General features: G+C 43.3%; 1 protein-coding gene across 2 annotated transcripts in view; it reads right to left on the bottom strand.

Moving 5' to 3' along the window:
- USH1G (USH1 protein network component sans) overlaps window positions 1-25,485 on the bottom strand; it is a 372,997-nt gene that overhangs the window by 19,208 nt on the left and 328,304 nt on the right. The window contains exon 2 of one of the 2 annotated variants that reach the window (XM_069654849.1): window positions 12,870-14,108. In XM_069654849.1, coding sequence (XP_069510950.1) covers window positions 12,870-14,108 — 1,239 coding nt within the window. Of the gene's footprint in view, window positions 1-12,865; window positions 14,109-25,485 lie in introns of those variants that run through there. The other variant, XM_069654851.1, reaches the window with a different exon arrangement.

Raw genomic sequence — 25,485 nt, 5'->3', positions numbered from 1 at the left:
TTCAGTGACGTCCAAACTTCAAGTTGAAACTACGAAATAGACTTTTGATCATGGATCTTGTCGTTTTATCTGTGTGTTGCACTTCAGTCATATTGTTGTTCAATTGCTGCTCAAGCAGTAAAGAGGCGAGAAAAGCATAATCCAAGCGTCCGGTCTTGACATAGAATTTTCTCATTGATAAGCCTGTTTTTTTGTAAAACCTTCCTAAGGAACAAAACCTTCTGCAACTGAAAGGTATCAGGTAATAAAATAGCGGCAAAAATGTCGCTGGTAAAAATAATTGCGGCAAAAATGCCGTGGTTTGATCCGCTAAAGGTGTACCCCATTATACCATTGGGGAGTGCGGTTGTGGGTGTGTACCCCGCTCTCCTTAATTGGTATAATGGGTTTAAGGGTTGCGGAGGTGTCCCCCCGCATCCTTTACATGATTGTGGCGGCAAAACCACAGCATTTTTGCCGCAAAATTTAGAATTCACAGCCATTTTTGCCACGATTTTAAGACATGGAACCAACTGAAACAGTCACAAAATGCTTTAAACCATTAAAGAAGCAGGTTGCCTGATTCGGAGGCGTGGTAGCCTGCTTACTGTTTACCTTTTTTGATTTTGTGTCCAAACAATGGGCCTCAGCACGAGTCCGGCGGTAGCCATGCAGGTAAACCGGCAGGCTGCCACTGGACTCATGATTTTTTCCGGTGCCTGGCTTCCCAGAATAACTGGGGGATTACGACCCCAGCGTTCCGGGAAATCAGGCGCCGGAAAAATGTAAATCCCCATTGGGGATGACGGAAGCACTTGTGACCGTTAATAACGGAGCAGTGCTTCCGTGGAAGTCTGCGAGCGGGTGCCGTCCCGCCCGCCAGGTTAGGCCTGGCACGCAACAGAGCAGCTGCTCGCAGCCTCTTAATGTGCCGGTCCGGTAAGAACGGTGCTGGTAGGCTTAACAGCACTGTTGTTACCAGATTGGCACACTTGTAATGAGGCCCAATGTGTTCACTGTGCACTGTGCAATACAACGCTTTGCCATGTTTATCAGCATATATGGTGTGATTGCACTCGTTGCAAGTCATTTCCAGAAATGACATGTCAGTTGTTTAGCCATCTTAAAATGTAAAAACAACGTTTTATTTATATAGAAACTAATACAAACTATTGTGTAGATAAGCATTCCCAGATAAAGCAGTGCTCCATCATTAAAAAAATATCATGGGTTTGGATATATCAGAATATCAAAAACTACTGTACTCTAACGCTGTGGACCGGATCTGTGGTCAGAAAGGTAAACTTGGCTTGACAACAATTCCGTCATGTGCCTTTGGTTTGACTGCACTAAAACCATTGCTTTACCCAGATTACTACGGTCTTTAATATGGACCGATTTGTGTGACTGAAACTGTCTTGTTTACCCAAAAATTCAATGAGGTTCTCAAAATGTGTGTACACAGAGTGATTCCGAACAAGTGATGCTAAATATGTGTTCACTCATGATACTGATTTTAAAATGATCTGTCTGTGAGATGATATGCCAATTAATATAGCTGCTCATGAGAATTGAATCAATCCACTCTTGAGTCTTTCTTGCTCATTAACGCTTCCTTTCCCACCTCTATCTGGCAATTGTATGGTGGAATTTCCCCAAAAATCCGAATTGAGCGAGTTGACATTGTTCATGTGCTTCTCTCCAGTGGGCCACAAAAGGAGATCTGGAGTCCACGGGGTGCATGGACTTCAAATGTTTTAAGATTCTGTCTTTCAATGGTCTTTTCGTACTGCACACATTGCAGAATGGTTTTCAGATCAAGATTACTTATGTTATATTGCATTCAGTTTCCACAATGCTAAAGTACAATAGTGTCTGATATTTCAATATGATAATATTGCCAAACGTATGGTCGTGCTTGTAGGGCCTTGTTTTGTCTCGCAGTGTCTTGTAACCCCATAGCTTGAATTTATTTCCCTGGATCTAAAGCAGTTTTGGCATTTCAAGATGGCTATTCCAACAGCCTGTAGATTACTCACTATGCAATATCACTTCCAGAAATGCTGTGCAAGCCCTGTTGTAAATGCTGATAAACATGGTGCAGCATGGTATGCTAGTTGTGTTGCACGGAGAACCACTGTGTGAATATGGGAGAGCATTGGTAATCAGTGATCATGCTACTGGACCGTTGATTAAGTGAAGTTCAAACCAAACTTTCATTAAGTCACATTAGTTCTGTGCAACCTGTTCAAGTAATTGGGTGATTATTTCTATGTCTGTATTCTTAACAGACATGTTTTTAGGCGTTAAGCAAGTGGTGGTCTTGAAGGAAATGTTTACAAAAAACATCCATATCAATCAGTAAATCCATTTAGAATCCACGTTGAATTTTGAAATCCAACATCATGATTACAAATTGTTGATTTGCATAAATAGAATGGCGAAATAAACATGGAGAACCTCGTTTCTTGATGAATTATCAGCATGTTGCAATTATATTTGAGTGGCTCATTCATGGGGAATAGGTTTCATCCTTGTGGGATGTGAAATCAACTACTTGATTGAGGGAGAACGATCACTCAAGTAGGAGTCTACCAAAAGACAGGGTGGTGCTTACAGTGTCCATATTAGTTTGCAGCCCGTTCAACAGATAAAGTAGGCCACAGCTACTTGGCTGTTGACATGTAAAGAGAATCAGTACGGAGAATTGATTATTGTTGCGTGTTCTTGGTATGTATTCTCACTATAAAACGAGTGTGATTTCTCCACTTGTCTGAGGTCTGAAATCAGACTGTTTCTTATCCAAAACCATGTGTGACTAGTCTGAGAGTTGGGTAGTGATCAATGTTTCCGGTATTTTAAACATCTAATGAATAGTCGACATTGGGCGATAATTGTCAAGGTTTATCAGGTCTGCAGATGTTTTTGTTTTGAGAACAGCGTAGCTGACTCGTGTTTCACCACTTGTGGGATTAAACATCGATATAGTGGAGCCAATGAAGAATCCCACCAAAGGGGAGCGCAGTGTGCCATCATGAATTTTTGCCCTTTGAGGCTTGACGCTGTTCAGCATGGGCTCATAACGCTTTCATAGATTTGGTCAGAAAAATTGTTTGAAGAACTTCCGCGAGATTGAGGTCGAGGAATTATGGTCCCCGTCAGCGAGTAAGCTGGTCTATACCCCTGATACTTGTATAACTTAGTTTGTCTATTTTATTACTATTTACATTTTCAAAATTATGTCTGTAAAGGCATTAGAAAACCTATCTACCGTCCTTTGTGATGGTGGTATGGCATTGAAGGTTGAGGGAGAGTGCACAGTTTCCTAAATATTTATAAGGACTTTGGAGGCCAGGGTTTAGAAAAAGGATTTATTTTCCCTTTCCATTAGGGCACAGCAGTTCATAACCTGGATTTATAATCAGAAGCTGGTCTTCATCTGGAAGAGTTCTTCTCATTTTTGTGTCTTTTCCTTGTTTGTACATTTACATCTTCCCCAAACCAGCCATGACATATTTTAATACTTAGGTTATGCATAATATGAGGTCCTATAGAGCTGTACCCCGACAGTAGTGTTGGATGTTCCAATATTATGATATCCAAATAAATGGTATTTTCTAATTTATGGGACATCGTTATATCTGAAAATGCCTCATATAAACAATAGTTGGTACTAGTTTCCACATAACTAAAGCTTTTTTGACATTTCAAGATGGTAGAAAAACTTACACAAATGCCTTGCAATTAGTGCAATCCCCACCGCATATGCTGATGAACATGGCAATGCCGCTTTATGTCTGTTACATTTCACAGAGAACCCATTGTGTGGGCACAAAATGAAAATAAGGGAAATTTGGTAAATCGGTAAGCAAGCTACCAAGCCTTTGATGACTTATCAGATACAGTTCTTTTAATTTTGTGCTACCCGCTTCTTTAATGGTTTAATGCATTGTGGGACTGTTTCAGTTGCAGAATATAAATTAATTTAACAAAGCACTTTGTTTTTTTAAGTGCAAAAGAAGTGTTGTTCTGGAGGAAGGTTTTATAAAGAATCAGGATTGATTGGTTGCTCCATTGCAGAGGGTTTCACCACTAATCTGTGTGCATGATCTTTTCAAAACAGTACAATAATCTTTTTTATACAAGTCTGATGGCTCCCTGTTCTGCACATTTTGAATAATGTTTCACATGAACCCTGTCCCCATGGATTTTACGTTTTGGAAATGAGGAGGATAAAACGCCGGAAGAACAACCTTCTGGCCTAAGTGAAATTCCGACACCACCTTCGAAAGAAAGAAAGGACGAACTCTAAGGACAACCCTGTCCTTATAAAACACAGTGAAGGGTGGCTTAACTGAAAGTGCCTGTAACTCACTCACTCTGCGAGCAGAAGTGACCGCAACCTAAAAGACAGTTTTAGGAGTTAACAGTCTCAAAGGGCATGAATGCAAAGGCTCAAACAGAGCACCCATCTGAAACTTGAGAACAAGGTTCAAATCCCAACCGGGCACCTGGAAAGGTGACGGAGGGAACACATTAGTGAGCCCTTTCAGAAACTGATAAATTAAAGGAATTTCAAAATAGGAACACTCTTCAGACGAGTGCTCAAATATGGACAGCGCTGCCAGGTAACCTTTAACGGTACCCACTTGCAAGCCCCTGTGGGCCAAAGAAAGCAAAAAAGACAGAACCATGGGAATGTCACATGCAAAAGGATCCACATTCTTAACCCTGCACCAGTCGCAGAATTTACGCCAATGGCAATGGTACAGGGACTTTGTTGTGGGCCGTCTGGCCGAGAGCAACACCTCCATCATGTCTTCAGGGAGGTCTGAATCCTTATGCCTCAACCTTTCAGATACCAATCGTGAAGGTTGAGGGATCCGACCTCTGGATGGAGAACCTGACCCCCCTCCCGTGAGAGCAGATTGTCTCGGTAGGGAAGACGACGTGGAGGGCAGATGGAGAACCGGGTACCACATCCTCCGGGCCCACACCGGAGCAATGAGGATCATCCGGGAACTGAACCTCCGTAACCGCTGCAGTACTTTCGGGATGACGGGGACTGGAGGAAACGCGTACAGCTGTGGGAATGACCACTCCACCATGAATGCGTCTCCTAATGCTCCTTTTGGAGGAAATTCCCACGAGCAGAACCTCTCGCACTTCCGGTTGACACTGGAGGTGAAGAGAACCACTTGAGGGGTCCCCCAAAGGGCGAAGATCTCCAGGAGAATCTCCTGAGCCAACTCCCACTCGTGAGAGATCGCGCTCTGTCTGCTCAGAGCGTCCGCCATCTCGTTTTTGTCTCCGGCTAGATGAACTGCCGAGATCGAAACTTCCTGCTGGATTGTCCAGAACCAGAGCTGCATCGCCGCCCTGCACAGAGGAAGTGACCCTGCCCCCCCTTTTTGTTGAGGTAGTGCATGGCCCCCGTGATGTCCGTCAGGATCAGGACAGTCTTCCCTCGCACAGTTGGCAAAAAAGCCTTCAAGGCTAGCCTGACGGCCCTCAGCTCCAACAGATTGATATGGAGTCTGGACTCCGACGGAGACCAACGACCGCTGACTGTCAACTCGTTGGCATGAGCTCCCCATCCCGTAAGGGATGCGTCCGTCACAATCGTCACCTCCGGCGAGGGTAGCCAAAATGGAGCCCCCTTCATCAGATTGTCTTCGACGGCCCACCACAGAAGGTCCTGGGTGACCGAGGATGGCACCTGAACAGGTTCCGACAACCTGCTGGAGGACTGAGACCACTGGAGCTTGAGTGCCCATTTCAAAGGTCTCATCCGCAACCTGGCCTCTGGCACCAGAAGAATGCAGGATGCCATGAGGCCGAGCAATCTCAAGAACTCGAACGCTGGGAGACTCTGGGCAAGCTGAAACTTGTGCACCATCTGCTGAATGTGATGAGCCCTCACCTGGGGAGGAAAACAGTGCCCCAGTGACGTGTCGAGCACAGCTCTGATGTACTGGATCCTCTGAGTTGGTGTCAAATGGGTCTTCTTTAAGTTGAGGTAGAAGCCCAGCTTGTGGTGGGAGTAGCAGGAGACTGACAGATGATCCAGGACTTGCTTGGGAGAGCGCGCCCTGATCAACCAATCGTCCAGGTAGGGGTAGACGTGAATGATATATGATATGATATGATTGTTTATTCATATAGCGCCTATACACAATGTGTTTCAAAGAGCTTCAAGGCAAGGGAGGGAACAAGGGAAAATACAACCACATTCTTACAAGCCATGAACAGTAAGGATGTGAAATTAACTATCGTACTCGGCCTGACGACATTTCAGATAGTGCAAGAGCTAAGACATAGATAAGGAAGGGAGGGGGAGAGTGGGAAGGAAATGGAAACAGACAGGCAACTACCGTACTAGGCCTGATGACATTTCTGGTAGAGCCGGAGAAAAAAAAAGGTGAGGGAGAGGGGTGCAGAAAGGGAGGGGAGGAACAAAACAAGCGACTATCATACTAGGCCTGACGACATTTCAGATAGTGCTGGAGGGGTAATGGGGAGGAAAAAAACAGTAATGGGAGGGTGGAGGAAACAGACGAGGTTGCTATCATATTAGGTCCAGGGACAATTTTGATAGATTGAGTGCATAGAAGAAAGTAAGGGGAGGAGATAGGAAAAGGGAGAAGGGAAAGGAGGAGAGAAAAGAGAGTAAGCATTCAAAAAGAGTGGAAAAGCAAGAGTGGAGAGCGAATACAATTGCAGAAGTCAGTAGTAACACATAATGTTGCAAGACAGGATACAAGATGAAGATGGGAACAGCATGATTCAGGGCCACAAAGAGTACAAGATGCAAAGGAAGTCCAGCATGGGAGTTGAGAAAGAGTGACGCACCGTGAATGAATGAAGTCCATAAAAGTCAAATCCAGCATTGGACACAAGACGGTGATGGTGAACGAAGGCACCAGGTGGCAGTTGCTTGCTAAGTGGTGAAAAAGAGCAGCAGGCAGGAAGGCACCAGGTGTGCGGGGCTTAGGCCAGGCGACCTAGATCCACTTGCACCTGCTCCCCATCTGAAAAGGAAAAGAATCTGGAGGGCTCCTTAAGTAGAGAAACAGAGCAGCAAGCAGGAAGGCACCAGGTGTGCGTGGCTTGCTAAGTGCTAAGTGGAGAAAAAGTGCGGCAAGCAGGAAGGCACCAGGTGGGCGGGGCTTGCTAAGTGGTGAAAAAGAGCGGCAAGCAGGAAGGCACCAGGTGGGCAGGGCTTGCTAAGTGGTGAAAAAGAGCGGCAGGCAGGAAGGCACCAGGTGGGCAGGGCTTAGGCCAGTGACCTAGATCCACTTGCACCTGCTCCCCATCTGCAAAGGAAAAGAAGCTGGAGGGCTCCTTAAGTAGGGAAAAAGAGCGGCAAGCAGGAAGGCACCAGGTTGGGGACGTGGCTTGCTAAGTGGTGAAAAAGAGCGGCATGCAGGAAGGCACCAGGTGGGCGGGGCTTGCTAAGTGGTGAAAAAGAGCGGCAGGCAGGAAGGCACCAGGTGGGTGTAGCTTAGGCCAGGTGACCTAGATCCACTTGCACCTGCTCCCCATCTGCCCCAATCCCCCCTTTCCTGAGGTGCGCTGCCACAACTACCATGAGCTTGGTGAAGACCCTCGGGGAGGAGGTCAATCCGTACGGCAGGACACGAAACTGAAAGTGCGAGTCGCCAACCGCGAACCTCAGGTACTTCTTGTGCTTTGGATGTATCGGCACATGAAAATAAGCGTACTTGAGGTCGAGAGACACCAACCAGTCCTGAAGTTGAAGGGCCTGGAGGACTTGACAGAGAGTAACCATCTTGAACTTGTCCTTCCTGAGGAGTTTGTTCAAACCGCGCAAGTCCATGATGGGTCTCAAACCCCCGTCTTTCTTGGAAATAAAAAAATAAGGGGAATACCATCCCTTGTTCCTCTCCGCTACAGGCACCAGTTCTATGGCGCCTTTCTCCAGCAGGGATTGAAATTCCTCCGCAAAGTGGCGGATCCGGACTCTTCAAAGAGAGATTCCCCGGTGGATTGTCTTGAGGCCTCTGCCAGAAAGGAATACAGTAGCCATGGGTTATGATCTCCAGAACCCACACATCTGAAGTTATGGCGCTCCACTCTGCAAGATGCTGCGCCAGCCTTCCCCCAACCGGCGAACCATGGGAGATGGCCTCATGACTGAGCTGAAGCGGCTGCGCCGTTGCCTGAGTGCAAAGAGGCAACAACCCAAGTGGCCTTGGCACCTCGAGTACCTTGTTTTCCACCTCTGGCACTCCTACGGTGGCCCCTTTGACTGGCAGCTCCTCTCGCTTTACCAAAGAATGAGTAATAACGAAAGGAACCTCCCCTCGATTGCTGTCCCCTAGGACGAAAAGGCGAGGTTGGCGAACTGCAGCGCCCAATGACTTCGCTGCAGCTTTGGAGGTCTGCAACCTCTCAAGGCTCTCGTCAGCCTTGCTGCCAAAAAATGTTCCCCGTCAAAGGGCATGTTGAGGAGCTGGGCCTGCACATCAGGAGCAAACCCCGACTTCCGCAACCACGCAAACCTGCGTATCATGGTGCTTGCCAACATGGACCAGCTGACACAATCTGCCATGTCTAAACCTGACTGAACGGCCTCACACATGGCATCCTTGCCATCCTGAACCATGGCAAGGAAACCATCCCGTTTGTCCCCTTCGGGAATATGTTCAGCCGCTAAGGAAACACAGTTCCACAGAGTGTGCGTGAAACGTGACACTCACAGAGTTGGCCGCCTGAAGCGCCATACCCCCTGAAGAAAACACTTCCTTCGCCCAGCCTTCAAAACGATTGTCGTCCCTATCAGGAGGGATGGTAGGATACAACGCCTGCTTTGCCGGGGCCACAGCCGCCTGCACCACCAAACTCTCCGGAGTGGGGTGCTTGGTCAAGTAGCAGGGGTCGCTACTGGCTGGGAGGTATTTTCGCAGCAAAGACTTGCCCACTGCCGGGAGACTCTCCGCAGCAGTCCAAGCCGCCGCCACCCTCCTCTGTAGAGCCATATGGAACGGCAGTACCAGGTCAGTTGGTTGATCTTGTTTGAGGATATCCGTAAGGACATCCTGAAGAAAATCCCCTGGGGAAGCAGACCATCCCAAGTACTCAGTGACCCTAGACGTAAGGCGCTGTTACGAGGAGTCGGCATGAGTGCCAGGCTCAGGCCTACAAAACTCCACCTCCGGAGAGGTGTCCAGACCACTGGCATCGTGCAGGGACTGCCGCAGGTCCTCTATCTGGCTATGGGTCGAGAGAATCTCATCTGGCACCGTATCAGGAACCATGCCATCATCAGAGCCCTCATCCACCTCTGAAATAAACTCAAGATGGCGGTAAGAAGGCACAGAATGTGGAACAAAGCCATGCTTGACCTTGGCCAGAGCTAAGGGGTTCCACTGAGCCCCGGGGTTCTCCCGTCGAAACAGCCTCGAAAGGCGTCGAGGGTGTCGAGTGAATCGGCATCGAAGCCGAATGTGGCGCTGACCCAGGCCTTGAGGCCTCTCCCTATTTTCTGTAATCTTCACTCCTGTGGGAATACTGTGTGTATTCTCTCTTTATGAACTTATGAATTGCTTGATATTTTGCGCTATATACGATAATACAAGAATTATCTTGCCTTTAAGGATCTTGCTAATCTTTAAATTGAATGGCCATGGTGCGTAGCGCCGGCGTGTGGAGTACGGCAGAGAAAGTTCAGTCAGCTTTTCTGCTGAAGCAATCAGACATGTGCAGCGAATCTCCAACCTCAATGCTTAAACATTGTGTGCGACTGTGCCTTTAAGGATCTTTAAATTGACTGGCCAGGGTTTGTAGCGCCGGCATGTGGAGTACGGCCCAGAGAGTTCAGTCAGCTTCAGTCAGGCTGAAGACAGACTGAAGGTGCCTGCTATAAACACTCTTGAGCTGTGTTCCACCGTGCCTGCGAACTCCGACTGTGCATCCTGTCCAGTGATAGTGGAAGCAGGAGGACCACGCACCCATCATTAACTTAAGTTGATGGAAACCCCTGAAACTCCAGAGAGAATGCTGGCGACAGATCAAAACCAAGAGGCGAACACAAATATACACTGTTTGGTCAAATCTGGTATTTCTCGCTCATTGGCTGTGAGTTGTCCCAAAGACCGGAGACTACGAGTCCTCAGCGTATCAGATGAGCTCACAGATGTGGAGATTCTGGATGCCCGATATTGGAGGCTTCCCTTCAGTTGGCGGCGGCTGGTTAACCGGTTGGTGACGGGATTACTACAGACTTGTTCATCTCCACCTCTGGTCCTTGTTATGTTGCCCCTGTTCATTCATTGAATTATGTCAATTGTGACGCTTCAGCAGGGGAGGCGGACGTTTTGATGGATGTTCATTTGAGAGTATTTTCATGGGGGCGCGGTCTCCACCTAATGATATGGTGGCAACCAACAAGATGATAATTGAGTCTAAGACATTGAACACTCCCACTGCTACACCCATTCTAGTGGAGGAACCAACCTCAGGCCTGGCTGCTCGTCTATCGAGAGACATTGCAGCCATTAAAATGTCTATCAAGCAGCAGGGGGGGATTTGATTATCAGAAGTGCTATGGCCACGGGGGCGAGTGTAACCTGAGCCCTATGCAAAGTGAGTTATCGTTGGATCAAGCCCTTTAACCTCGTTAATTAATGAGAATGAAAAGGCCAAAGAAAGGCACTGAAAGCTGCAAAGTGGCCCTTAGCTACTATACAACAGACACAGTTGGATTTGGGGTAGAAGGCCGTGGACAACTTTCCAAATAACTCCTTCTCGTCTACCCCGTACGCATCAACTAAGTCATCCTATTCACTGCAATCACGAGTTGCGGACTTTAGATTTTATTAGCTAATTTATTATTGTTATTGCCCGGTTGTATGGTATACTCCATTTAAGTTTCACCGTTGGGTATTTGACTGGTCATTGTGCCATCTTATCTGTTTATGTTGCAAAATAAAAATGTTGAACCAAAAAAAAAAAAGAAAAAGAAAATTGCAGACCAACATCTTTCTTCCAGTTACAAACCAACCTAATGTCTGCTGTATCAATTGCCTTGATGCTATTGTGAAGTTATATGAATCCCTGAATGAATCTTTATAAAGATCAGGCAACTCTTGCCAATTTTCCATTCCAAGTTGATCTTTTTAGAATCATTTTCAACGCATGTCCAGGCAAGACTAGACAGGGAAGCACTTCAATGGCAAGGTGGCCTATGTGATCTTGCGAGTGGTGACACAGCGAATACAAATATCTTGATGCCGGGGGTTCCGGAATCTTTGAACATGTAAAGTGAACAGTTTGGGAGCGACTATGAATACTCTTCCCAGTGAGGGACTAGGCAGTAATGCTGCCCTTAACCCTGGGTTGATCGCAGACAAATCTGTTAGTCCCTCACTGCAGCCATCGAATGAAGTAGGGCAGATTACTGAGAGCGAGGGGGATTTACCTGAGCGCGCAGGCTATGTTAGTACAAAAGGTTTGAATTCACCAGTGATTGAAGTAATTCAGGAACTGCTGTTCAAGATCAAGTCGAAGATCCCGTCAATCTGACAAAGACATATTTCCCAATCTTTGTTAAAAAGGTGCCGGTTAAGGCGCTCCAACAAACAAATCTAAAAATAGCCATCTTGTGAAAAAAATAGAGTCAAATTATTCTAAGAAATGTTATCGTAACCTAAGTACTCCCCCTCTGCATTCTCATATCCCGGCAAATTTAGAACCCATGCGAGATGAGGCTAATATAACTGCAGCCGGCCTGCATTGAATTAATTAACAGGGAGCCTGACATCCAAGCCTATAGTCCTGGAATGCGACAGAGGTCTCGGCAAAGAACGGGTACTTAATATTCTTGATTTATTCTTGCGAGACTTGTGATTCAATTAACGAGTCACCGGCACCAGAAGAGACCAAAGAGACGCAAGTCGCAGAATTCAGGACTCGGACCCAATGCTCCATCATTAACAATGAGGTTAAGGTTGCTAGGGTTACAGTCGCTTTACGCTACAGTCCTGTGGAAGTTGCTGTCCTTGTGGCGGAAATCCATTTTGACAAATTCAGTAAAGTCCCTAGATATTCTAAGTATTGGAACAAATGGTGAAGTAGATTGGCCTCTCAATGCCTGGAGTGACAAACGTAACAGGTGCCTGTCCTCCCTGGACACCTCAATCGAAGTACTGTTGTCCAAACCCACGTTGGCTAAAAAGACGCTGCAATGGTTGGATTGTATAGACACGCAGGATAGAATGAGAAAGTGTAAATTGTCGAGCAACGTTGGTAATTAATGCATATCGATGAACTCTATATAGGAATATTTGAAGACATTTCCCTGCCCTTTTTATCGTTCACAATTTATGAAGGTTAGATTCAATTTGTACACAACCAGGGAGATAATGATGATCTACAAGAATTTGGCTAGTTATGGAGCTGCGTGTAGATTTAGTGAGGAAGCACATGTAATTCAATCATTGAAATATCTAATTACAGCATGCGTGGGTCTACCAGAGGTAAGAACTAGGTTCTTGCACCCCAGCGTGGAGGACGTTAGCTCGCTCTCAGTGGACGAATGGTGGCATATGGACCTTCTAGGGGAAATACCATCCATGATCTTTGCAGTGGTTACATTTTTAGAGGTGTTGTTTATTTGATTATGTTTGTGAAGTTAATTTCATTGGTTCCCAGGCTATATGGATCTGGCTGAGGCGGTGTTTTTGTTTTTATTGTACTTTAATGTTTTGATGATGATTGGCTTTTTAAATGTTTGTAATAAACCTAATTAAAATATATATAATATGTATATATATATATATTCCAAATTAGGACCAACCATTACTAGTGAATGAAAATGTGACAGAAAATGCATTTAAGTAAATCAAGCGCATGACTCAATCACTTACAGCTCTGTGTCTCCCATCACGTCCGGCTTTTCCAGTCTCTGTTTCCGCCTTTTGATGCCATCTAGAATCTTCTTCCGTGGCCCCAAGGGGATGTTGATACCCTTAAGGTCATTGTCTGAGCACAGCATTAGCGCTGCCAAGTCAATCTTCTCTTTCTTTAGCACCGAGATGAACTCAAACATGTGCAGAGAGGCGAGGAAGGCCTCGAGAGGGCTCGTGTCCGGCTCATCATCATCAAGGCCCAGTTCCACGTCATCCCAGGGAAGGTCCTCCATATTCCTCTCCTGCAGACTATTGGCACTACCAATGCTGTCGTTCAGACTTGGCGAACGCTGCAGGCGACTCCTTAGTTTGACACCAACTCCCTCCATCTCACTCTCAGCCATCATACTAGCATCATCCCGACCAATCCCAAAAAGTCCGCTGCTGACATAGTTTCGCCGAAACACCATTGTACCCAAACCTGGGCGATTAAACAGAGAATCATGCCCAGAATCTGTGCTAACCTCAGAATGGGCGGAGTCCATGTGAAGCCCAGGGTCACTTATGGCACGTGAGATGGTGTCTTCTTCATTTATAAACATTTCCCTGATGTTCCGCCTAGTCCGTTCTTTTGGGCTGGCATAGGTGCCCTGCTTTACGAACATGACGTCATTTCCCAGTTGAAGACCGGACAAGGAGCGCACACTCTTTCTTCCATCCTCATAGATCTTGAATGTTCCATCCACCTGCTTCTTCTTCTCCAGCTTCTTCTGGATTTTGGTCTTACCTTTGGCTGTGCCGTGGATGGTGGCTTGGGAATATGGCATGGATGTGGCTAACGACATGTGGTGGAGCTTCCGGCTGATGGTGCTGCTTGAGTAGCTGGAGAAGCTCATGGTGTCCGAGTGGTCGGCCATCTCTCTTTTGTACCTACGCTCCATTCGCTCATGGTGTTTCTTCTGCATCTTAACACAGTCCTTTATTCTTCTTTCAGCATCCCGAAAGGCCTTGTCCTTCAGTTTGCTAACGAGTTTGGGATTGAGACCACTCTGCTTGGCAGCAATGGAGTCCAAGTAACGCACACACTCCATATGTCCTTTCATGGCGGCCATGTCCAGCGGTGTGTGGTAGTCATTATCCAGACACCAGATGTTGGCTCCAAATGACACCAAGAAGGAGAGGCAATTGAGATGACCATTGGCCGCTGCAAGGTGAAGGGGCGTGTTTCCCCATATATCGCATTTGTCAGGATCCCCCCTGAAATAACAAAATATAATTAGCATTTATAACATTGAATAATCACACTAATGTAGTTCATACATATCAAGGTACTTTTTCACGTTCTGCAGACCATTTTCCAAAATGTTCTAAGACCATGTGATACATTAGGAGACCATTGCAATAGCATTGCATTCCTTCCATCTCCCAAAGGAAAAACGTCGTCCTGAAGTTTGGAATGACTACCTGCTGTCACTATCAGCTGCATTAGCTCATTAAGCAAATTCAGGGCAGTTTGATAGTGTGTCTTGGTTTAGTGAACAACAAATTTAAGAATGAAGGTCAGCGTCACCACACATTTCCATTTTCCTTGTTACCCCCACCTAGTATGCCCATTTGCATCACACACATCTGTGAAACATGGCTACACTCTAAAATGGTAGGGTATATCAATCACCCTCACAGTAGGCAGGCCCCAGCACAGCAAGGGCACAGGATCATTCCTGGCCCTGGTACAACCTCCCCACCCCCAACATGGGGGTGATGGCTTTCACACTGCGGGGCTCCGTCCAGGGTACAATTAGTTAGTTATGTTTTTATTGAGATGGACTCTGTAGGTTTTCATTAAGCCCAAGATCTTGTAATTGTTTTTATTTTTTAAAGATAGCCGCTCCCATAACAACTAAAAAAGGTAGTCCCATTTCTATGGCAGCCAAACAGGAAGTCACGGAGGAGCCAAGAGGCCCAACAGATAAGTGTGGTGAGCAGGTGGTTGGGGGTTATGTGGCAGTGGGGGTGCCTGGGCTTTAGATGATGACGTGGGGGCGATGGGTGGTGAGGGGGGCTTGCAAAGAGGCTAGATACTGATGCAAAATTACAAAGACTGGGGGTCGTGTTTTAGACCGTGCGCTTGTTGATACCACAGATATAAGAGAGTGACATTGGTCTGCAGCAATGAAACACTTCCACTGGCGTCCCCTAGTACACACCAGTACAGGTAAATATGGAGGTGGTAATGGAAGTGTAAGTTCAGTGCGCAGATCCTTAAAAAAGTCTTATTGCAAGTCCATAAAACAAATGTATTTGGCTTCAGATCCAAGTTTATTGGTTACTAAACAGCCGACACGTGTTTCGACCTTTCAGGTCGTTTCCAAGGCTGTGCATTAAACAAACCATAAAGTAATCCAGTATTAAAATATGACATGATCAGAATTGATGTAACATCCCAATCAAAGTTGAGAACAAAGAGAAATAGAAAAAATGAAGAAAATAACATACCAATGTTCAGTACAAGGTTGGAGCCAATATTGAGAAAAAAAGGAAAAACAACAATAAACAGAACATAAAAATAAGGATTTTCTACATTAGGTTTGAGCTGCTTAGACATCATTAATTAACCAATGCTGTAAATAATGAGCTGTGGGAAGTTGCTACGTACCGTGATTCCATGTAAGTATTGTACAGATTAAGAAAGGATGTTTTCCTGAAATCATAATGGAATAGTCCTTACTAGTGTCAATAATAGTAATAGAATAGAATAACTGGTAAGATTATTTGGAGAAAAGTACATGCTAATAGTGTAAAGGATTTTAGTAAGATGTGTCCACAATGGCAATGTATAGAATATATTCAAATTGACTTACCCTCCAATGGGTGTAAGACTTTAGGATACAGTTAGCGGTCTAGAGAGTAGAATAATTCATGTCACAAATTAAATACTGCTCCATAGCAGTATTTCAAGAAGCATAATATTCAAAACTTATGCAAAAGAACTGTACCTGTAGCTAGATAGCTTGTGCAAATTCAGGGGTCAAATCCCCTTGCATCATTCAACAGCAAACAAATTAACACTGGCGCCGTGATGCACACAGTGTGTATAACGCGGGAAAGAGCGTAATGCGCCTGCGCGTGTGACGTCACGTGCACGTTTTGCGGGTGACGTCATGCGCACGCGGGACGTAAGTGATGTCAGTGTGCGTCATCAATTACGGCCCATTGTTGTGTGAAAAAAAGTAATTTGTAACAATTGTGTTGAAGAAGACAGTGATGTCCTCTCAAAATCGCTGCAGACGTAGCCCTAAGGTTAAATATGGCGTGCTCTCATAAAAGAAATGTTCCATATCACGTAGGTATTACTCTAATGATAAAACGGTGTATGAAGGATATGTTGCAGATGTGCCAATGAGCACTTAAGTAAGCTAATTTACTATGACAATATAGATTGCATGTGCAGATTCCCACAGCACATTAAGGTTTAACGTGATGATTCTCTAGACCCTAAATGTTAGTCAAACATAATGTAGTAAATCAAACAGAGGCTGTTGGGGCATGTCTTTAACATCAGTAAGAAACACCATAGTCCTTGTGTTCTAATATCAAGCAATATCATGGTATACATATAGTTCAGAGACATAGCTAAGGTTAACAACTGGCAAGGCAAAACAAATGATGAGCAGTATCATCTAATACTTCATCATAGAAAGACATGCATTTCATGGTCTGAATTCAATCCAACTGTAGTACATCTAAAATGGCAAATAAGCTTACATTCCAATCTCCTGAGTTTCATACATAGATTGCCCCCACGTTTGTTGGTTGATACCCTGGCCAATCCCAAAAACCGTATGTCTGATTTGTTGGCTAATTGGTGTTCTGATTGCCAGTGTAAGGCTAATGGTAAATTGACACTGATTTTATTGAGACTAGACAAGTGTTCCCTTATACGAATCCTCAACTGTCTGATCGTACTTCCTATATATAGTTTCTTACAAACACATATGATTGCGTAGACCACAAATTTTGTTTTGAAATTGATAAGATCTCTAATCACAGTTTGTATCCCATTCTGATCAACATAGGTCTGACAGTTGGGATGAGCATATTGGCACTGGTTACAATTACCACATTTGAAAAAACCTTTCGTATTTGTCAAAAATGTTGCTTGTCTTTCTGTGTAGGGAAGATCAAGAAAAGAGGGACTGAGTCTATTACAAAGAATGTTAGCCTTAGTAAAGATAAAGTTGGGTCTGTCAGAAACATATGGTGCAAGGTCTGAATCCAACTTTAACAAATGCCAATGTTTAGAAGCTAGTTTGTACAAAGTTGAAGAATCACAGGTGTACTGCGTAATTAGAGAGAAAGGTCTCTGTTTGATATTCATTCTAGACTTAGTACCCGGCAAATCCACCTGTTTGGTATGTTGATATTTGTGAGATGCCTTATGCAATGTGGAAGAAGGATAACCTTGTTGCTTAGAACGGGTAGTAAGCTGTGCACATTCTGTATGAAAATCTGTATCTTTTGAACAGTTTCTCCTGGCTCTATAGAACTCACCACAAGGAAAATGTAAGTATAGTGGCTCTTTGATGACAACTTTTTGCGTGTAAGATGGAATTAACAGCTGTACGTTTGCAAAAAGTTCTAGTGTGTAGAGTATCGTCCTCAATGAAGATATCTAAATCTAGAAAAGCAATCATGGTTGGGTTTCAGTGACCAGACAGGGTAATTCCAAAGTTGTTAGAATTAATGTGTTTAACAAAATCTTCAAATGTGCTGTTAGTGCCTTGCCAGATAATTAGAACATTGTCTATGCATCTTTTCCAACATGCCAGCTTGTTGCTAAATTCCAGTTTGCCAAAAACATGGGTTTCCTCAAAGTGAGACATAAACAAATTTGCCAAGGACGGTGCAAATTTAGCACCCATTGCAACACATTTTGACTGCAAATAATACACATTATTGAAAAGACAGACATTGTTTGAAAGTGCGAATTTGAGAAAGGATTTGACCATTTGTATATGACAATGATAAGATGCTCATGTGTTACGGAAAACATAGTCAATTGCCTGAATGGCTAAATCATGATTAATGTAAGAATGTAGAGCTGCAACATCAAGGGTGGCCAGACGAAAGGAGGGTTGCCATGCAACAGTTTGTAAGTATTGTAATACTTGTGTACTGTCCCTAATGTAGGTACTCATTTCCGTGATGAAGGGCTGAAAAATCTCATCAAGGTACTGAGAGATAGCCTCTGTGACCCATCCGATGCCGCTCATGATTGGCCTCACTTCCGGTAGATTGGTAAAGTGCTTATGTATTTTTGGCAAAAAATATAGGGTAGGCATCGTAGGGTCAGTAATGGTAAGGATTTTTTTCTCGTCATCTGTTAAGAATCCAGATGTATATCATTGGTCAGTCAGAGATTGTAGGTCAAGTACAATTTGTTTGGTGGGATTCTTACTGAGTTTAGTATAACAGCCTGGTGTCTGTATGTGCTTCAATCCCATCTGAATATAATCCTCTGTGTTTAATAACACAATGTTACCGCCTTTGTCGACTTCCTTGATGGTAATGGTGGAGTCTTCCTCTAATTGTTTCAAAGCTAATATTTCTTGTGTGTCTAAATTGCAATGCCATGTTTTATTTGATGGTTTATCCAAAAGGGTATGCAAATCTTTAATCATAGCCTTATGGAAAGTGTCAATAATGTTGTCACTCCCAAAGATCAGTGTAAATTTAGATGTTGGTTTGAGCTCCCTAATATCTAAATGTCTTGTTTGGACATGAAGGTCCGACATAATTTGTTCTCTGATTGGGGGTGTATCTGTGGTAAGAGATACCAATGTCTCAATATGGTCAATGTCCATCATGGTATGTTGGCTAAGCAGTGATACTTGTGGTTTGGGTACAAATGTTTTAACCTGCGTAAAACTTTTTTAATTTCAATTTTCTGGTGAACTTAAAAAGATCAATTTGGAATTGTACATAATCAGTGCGCTTAGAAGGAACAAATGAAAGTCCCTTATTAAGAACCCTTATTTGATCATCTGTCAGATTGTGCTTGGACAGGTTAACAACTAGATTGGCCTGAGTCACTTGCTCTGTTGTTTCTTGGCATTTGCTCTTGTTAGAATTCCGGCTCGTCTGGATTCTAGGTTTGCATTTGCCTCCCCTACTGCCCCTGGTATGGAGATAGGTGTTTGCATATTTTGCACTGGGGGATTTCGAAATCTTACTTGTTTGGTATAACTGGTAGGCTGGCTGCCCTTTTTGTAGCATCAGATTTGCTCAAAAAGACCTTTACCACTGGTAGTAACAATATCTGATGTGGGAGTTTCAGAAGTAGTTGGTGAGATGTCAGTATCTGAGTCTGGATCTGAACTGGTGGGACTGGTATTGGCTGTGCTACCTCGTGATCTGGATGGAACAGTATCATATTTGGTTTCAAAAGTGTACACTCAATCTTGTCTATAGTCTTGGTCATCTCTAAAGTTTTTTCGAAATTTCCTAAGTGTAATCTCGTCCTGATACTCCCTGAGAATTTCATTCATTGTATCAAAGTTTTTTGTTTTTGTAGTTTCAGGGTTCGGCATGGCTTTAATCTCTTCTTTGAGCGAATCAATTGCTGATAGAACTCTGATGTGCTCCCTTTGTGCATGCATTATGAGTAATTCTATCATAGTTTGAGAACTTTGGGTGAGATTGGCTTCCCATTTATTAGCTAGGTCAGCATCTTCTTCATTAGTGAAATTTGGAAATATAAGAATACCTAAGCCTCTTGGTGTTTTATCATTTTCCAAATAGTTGGTTAGGGAGGCTTGCTCCCAATATTTATTAATTTCTTTTTTTGAGAGACGTTCCAGCTTAATACATTTTTGCCTTAATGTTTCTATTGAACTCAGATTACTCCTGAATGCATTTGCTGTGCTACCTCTAGGTGCAAAAAGAGCGGCCCGATCCTGTTCTCTATTAAGTAAATAATCAGCCCTTTTTCAAATTGAAAATAGGGTGGTTGTCAGCAGCACTGACATAAGACGAATATTAACAAAATTACAAAGACTGGAGGTCGTGTTTTAGACTGTGCGCTTGTTGGTACCACAGATATAAGAGAGTGAGATTGGTCTGCAGCAATGAAACACTTCCACTGGTGTCCCCTAGTACACACCAGTACAGGTAAATAAGGAAGTGGTAATGGAAGTGTAAGTTCAGTGCGCAGATCCTTAAAAAATTCTTATTGCAAGTCCATAAAACAAATGTATTTGGCTTCAGATCCAATTTTATTGGTTACTAAACAGCCGACACGTGTTTTGACCTTTCAGGTCGCTTTCAAGGCTGTGCATTAAACAAACCATAAAGTAATCCAGTATTAAAATATGACATCATGATCAGAATTGATGTAACATCCCAATCAAAGTTGAGAACAAAGAGAAATAGAAAAAATGAAGAAAATAACATACCAATGTTCAGTACAAGGTTGGAGCCAATATTGAGAAAAAAGGAAAAACAACAATAAACAGAACATAAAAATAAGGATTTTCTACATTAGGTTTGAGCTGCTTAGACATCATTAATTAACCAATGCTGTAAATAATGAGCTGTGGGAAGTTGCTACGTACCGTGATTCCATGTAAGTATTGTACAGATTAAGAAAGGATGTTTTCCTGAAATCATAATGGAATAGTCCTTACTAGTGTGAATAATAGTAATAGAATAGAATAACTGGTAAGATTATTTGGAGAAAAGTACATGCTAATAGTGTAAAGGAATTTAGTAAGATGTGTCCACAATGGCAATGTATAGAATATATTCAAATTGACTTACCCTCCAATGGGTGTAAGACTTTAGGATACAGTTAGCGGTCTAGAGAGTAGAATAATTCATGTCACAAATTAAATACTGCTCCATAGCAGTATTTCAAGAAGCATAATATTCAAAATTTATGCAAAAGAACTGTACCTGTAGCTAGATAGCTTGTGCAAATTCAGGGGTCAAATCCCCTTGCATCATTCAACAGCAAACAAATTAACACTGGCGCTGTGATGCATACAGTGTGTATAACACAGGAAAGAGCGTAATGCGCCTGCGCGTGTGACATCACGCGCACGTTTTGCGGGTGACGTCATGCGCGTGCGGGACGTAAGTGATGTCAGTGTGCGTCATCAATTACGGCCCATTGTTGTCTGAAAAAAAGTAATTCGTAGGTCTCTGTTTGATATTCATTCTAGACTTAGTACCCAGCAAATCCACCTGTTTGGTATGTTGATATAGCCTACAGCTGTTAATTCCATCTTACACGCGAAAAGTTGTCATCAAAGAGCCACTATACTTAATATTCCTTGTGGTGCGTTCTATAGAGCCAGGAGAAACTGTTCAAAAGATACGGATTTTCATACAGAATGTGCACAGCTTACTACCCGTTTTAAGCAATGAGGTTATCCTTCTTCCACATTGCATAAGGCATCTCACAAATATCAACATACCAAACAGGTGGATTTGCTGGGTACTAAGTCTAGAATGAATATCAAACAGAGACCTGTCTCTCTAATTACGCAGTACACCTGTGATTCTTCAACTTTGTACAAACTAGTTTCTAAACATTGGCATTTGTTAAAGTTGGATTCAGACCTTGCACCATATGTTTCTGACAGACCCAACTTTATCTTTACTAAGGCTAACACTCTTCGTAATAGACTCAGTCCCTCTTTTCTTGATCTTCCTGACACAGAAAGACAAGCAACATGGTTGACAAATATGAAAGGTTTTTTCAAATGTGGTAATTGTAACCAGTGCCAATATGTTCATCCCAACTGTCAGACCTATGTTGATGAGAATGGGATACAAACTGTGATTAGAGATCTTATCAATTGCAAAACAAAATGTGTGGTCTACGCAATCATATGTGTTTGTAAGAAACTATATATAGGAAGTACGATCAGACAGTTGAGGATTCGTATAAGGGAACACTTGTCTAGTCTCAATAAAACCGGTGTCAATTTACCATTAGCCTTACACTGGCAATCAGAACACCAATTAGCCAACAAATCAGACATACGGTTTTTGGGATTGGCCAGGGTATCAACCAACAAACGTCGAGGCAATCTATGTATGAAACTCAGGAGATTGGAATGTAAGCTTATTTGCCATTTTAGATGTACTACAGTTGGATTGAATTCGGACCATGAAATGCATGTCTTTCCATGATGAAGTATTAGATGATACTGCTCATCATTTGTTTTGCCTTGCCAGTTGTTAACCTTAGCTTTGTCTCTGAACTATATGTATACCATGATATTGCTTGATATTAGAACACAAGGACTATGGTGTTTCTTACTGATGTTAAAGACATGCCCCAACAGCCTCTGTTTGATTTACTACATTATGTTTCACTAACATTTAGGGTCTGGAGAATCATCACGTTAAACCTTAATGTGCTGTGGGAATCTGCACATGCAATCTATATTGTCATAGTAAATTAGTGCTCATTGGCACACCTGCAGCATATCCTTTATATACCGTTTTATCATTAGGGTAATACCTACGTGATATGGAACATGCCTTCTATCAGAGCACGCTATATTTAACCTTAGGGCTACGTGTGCAGTGAATGTCACAGTAAATTAGCTTACTTAATAAGTGCTCATTGGCACACCTGCAGCATATCCTTCATACACCATTTTATCATTAGGGTAACACCTACGTGATATGGAACATGTCTTCTATCAGAGCACGCCATATTTAACCTTAGGGCTACGTCTGCAGCGATTTTGAGAGGGCATCACTGTCTTCTTCAACACAATTGTTACGAATTACTTTTTTTCACACAACAATTGGCCGTAATTGATGACGCACACTGACATCACTTACGTCCCGCGCGCATATGACGTCACCCGCAAAACGTGCGCGTGACGTCACACGCGCAGGCGCATTACGCTCTTTCCCGCGTTATACACACTGTGTGCATCACGGCGCCAGTGTTAATTTGTTTTCTGTTGAATAATGCATGGGGATTTGACCCTGAATTTGCACAAGCTATCTAGCTACAGGTACAGTTCTTTTGCATAAGTTTTGAATATTATGCTTCTTGAAATACCGCTATGGAGCAGTATTTAATTTGTGATATGAATTATTCTACTTTCTAGACAGCTAATTTTAACCTAAAGTCTTATACCCATTGGAGGGTAAGTCAATTTGAATATATTCTATATATTGCCATTGTGGACACATTTACTAAATTCCTTTACACTATTAGCATGTACTTTTCTCCAAATAATCTTACCAGTTATTCTATTCTATTGCTATTATTCACACTAGTAAGGGCTATTCATTATGATTTCAGGAAAACATCCTTTCTTAATCTGTACAATACTTACCTGGAATCACGGTACGTAACAACTTCCCACAGCTCATTATTTACAGCATTGGTTAACTAATGATGTCTAAGCAGCTCAAACCTAATGTAGAAAATCCTTATTTTTATGTTCTGTTTATTGCTGTTTTTCCTTTTTTCTCAATATTGGCTCCAACCTTGTACTGAACATTGGTACGTTATTTTCTTCATTTTTTGTATTTCTCTTTGTTCTCAACTTTGATTGGGATGTTACATCAATTCTGATCTTGATGTCGTATTTTAAAACTGGATTACTTTATGGTTTGTTTAATGCACAGCCTTGAAAATGACCTGAAAGGTCAAAACACGTGTCGGCTGTTTAGTAACCAATAAACTTGTATCTGAAGCCAAATACATTTGTTTTATGGACTTGCAATAAGAATTTTTTAAGGATCTGCGCACTGAACTTACACTTCCATTAGCACTTCCATAGATACTGATGCACTTCACAGAAAATGCTGGAAATCGGGGAAGGGGTTGGGTGGCTTGTGGAACTTGGGCAGGACACTGGTGGTTCTCGCGTGCACTTGCAGCCAACCGATAGGCTGAGCACACTTCCCTGTGTGTGAATAGTGGGTGCTCCATATTCCTTAAGGGCATCATGATAATGTGTGTTTATAGAGCACATGCTCAGCCAAGCCGTGTTGCTGATAACAGATGTTTTTTGTAACCTTACTCAATGGAACTCATTTTATTGACCTTGGAAGGATGAAAGGATGCATTAGTCTACTGAGCCACCTTACCCCAGACACCCATTAATGGCATCCATGCAACATGGGGGCTTTTACCTTGGCTTCCCGAAATCTATTCTGTTTGCAGATGATGTCATTTAACCCAAACTTTTGAGACACCTTTCTCATGAAGAGGTTCTGCCTTTCTGTTCGCTTGTTAACCTCTCACTTATCAAAGTTATATTACCTTCCTGATTTAAGACTGGTCTGATTATGTTGCATTTGAAAAAAACCTTGCAGGACCATGAGCAATAACTGATCACTTACTGACCATTCGTACCAGAGGAAGGGCACTCAGCCAATCAGGTGGCTGGAACAGCGGTCAAGAACACATTGTGTACCACACTCTGTTTCCAGCCACCCGAGGTCCATCCCCAGGGCGTCCGCCCTCTTGATTGTGGGAAGGCAACAGGGAGCCTCTTTGTGTTGCCTCCCCAGGTGCCCACCGCCCAATCAAAAATAATACCCTTTTCCACAACCCCTCATTCTCCCTCCCCACTTACCCTCTGGACCAGAGCTATGTGCTCTGGTCACAACACTCCTCCCACTCATTGCCACCATAGAAATGGAAAAGTGACCAAGTAACTTTTCATATGTCAGCGGCCATCTTATTTTTTGGGGGACAGAAGATGTGGCTCACGCAGTATGTGCGCAGCCCAACTTCTGTCAAAAAATAAATACAAATTAAACCATTTTCACCCTGGAGGAACCCCAGGGTGTGAATGGCTATTACCACCTCGATGGTAGAGGATATGGCCATTAATAGCCCACAGCCTTTGCTCGGGCCCGCTCGTTACTGGCCATGTCCACCCCAAGAAGAAAGATTGACATATTGTGTGTCAAGAGCTTAGAAAATGTTGATTTTAATCAATTTGGCCATGTAGATCGGTTCCAACGGTTCTCCACACTTCAGTCGAGGTTCTGTATGATGCACAACCTAGTCTGCTGGATATATCATCAGCATTTGATAGGATCATTCACACGTGTTTCCACTCCATTCTAAACACCTCCATTGGATGGGCATTGGGGGTCGGTTTCTGAATTGATTCACTCTTTCATAAGAGAGATCTGAGGCCATGTAGGTGAACTCAGACCACTCTGACTTGCCCACTTTATGTCGTGTTCCATGGGGCATGCCTAAAGAGAACATGGAAAGCAGTTCCCCTCATTCTCAAAAAACACTTCTTTTCATTTAGTGCACAAACTAAGACTTAACCTATTCAACTGAGAGATATCAGAAGAAGACTAGTCATTAAGAATTACACAATACCAGGTCGAATGGCATGTAAATAATACAAATTCTATTCCAAAATTATTACAAAAAACAGTTCTAAAAAACATCATGGAATTACTAAATTTCAGATGCAGTATAATTAAAAAATATCCGGTTCCATACAAGGCTCCATGCATTCACATTTTTGTTTAATCTGTAGGTTTATCCCTTGGGGTAACTCTAAAAACACGGGATTGAAAGTCAGCCAAATGCGACAGTGCCAGCCATCTTGTAGATATTGCTGGT

The sequence above is a fragment of the Ambystoma mexicanum genome, chromosome 3q, assembly GCF_040938575.1.
Source record: "Ambystoma mexicanum isolate Mex_15411 chromosome 3q, UKY_AmexF1_1, whole genome shotgun sequence".
Lineage (NCBI taxonomy): Eukaryota > Metazoa > Chordata > Amphibia > Caudata > Ambystomatidae > Ambystoma > Ambystoma mexicanum.
The sequence above is the reverse complement of the archived record's forward strand: the minus strand, read 5'-3'. Positions and strand labels throughout refer to the sequence as shown.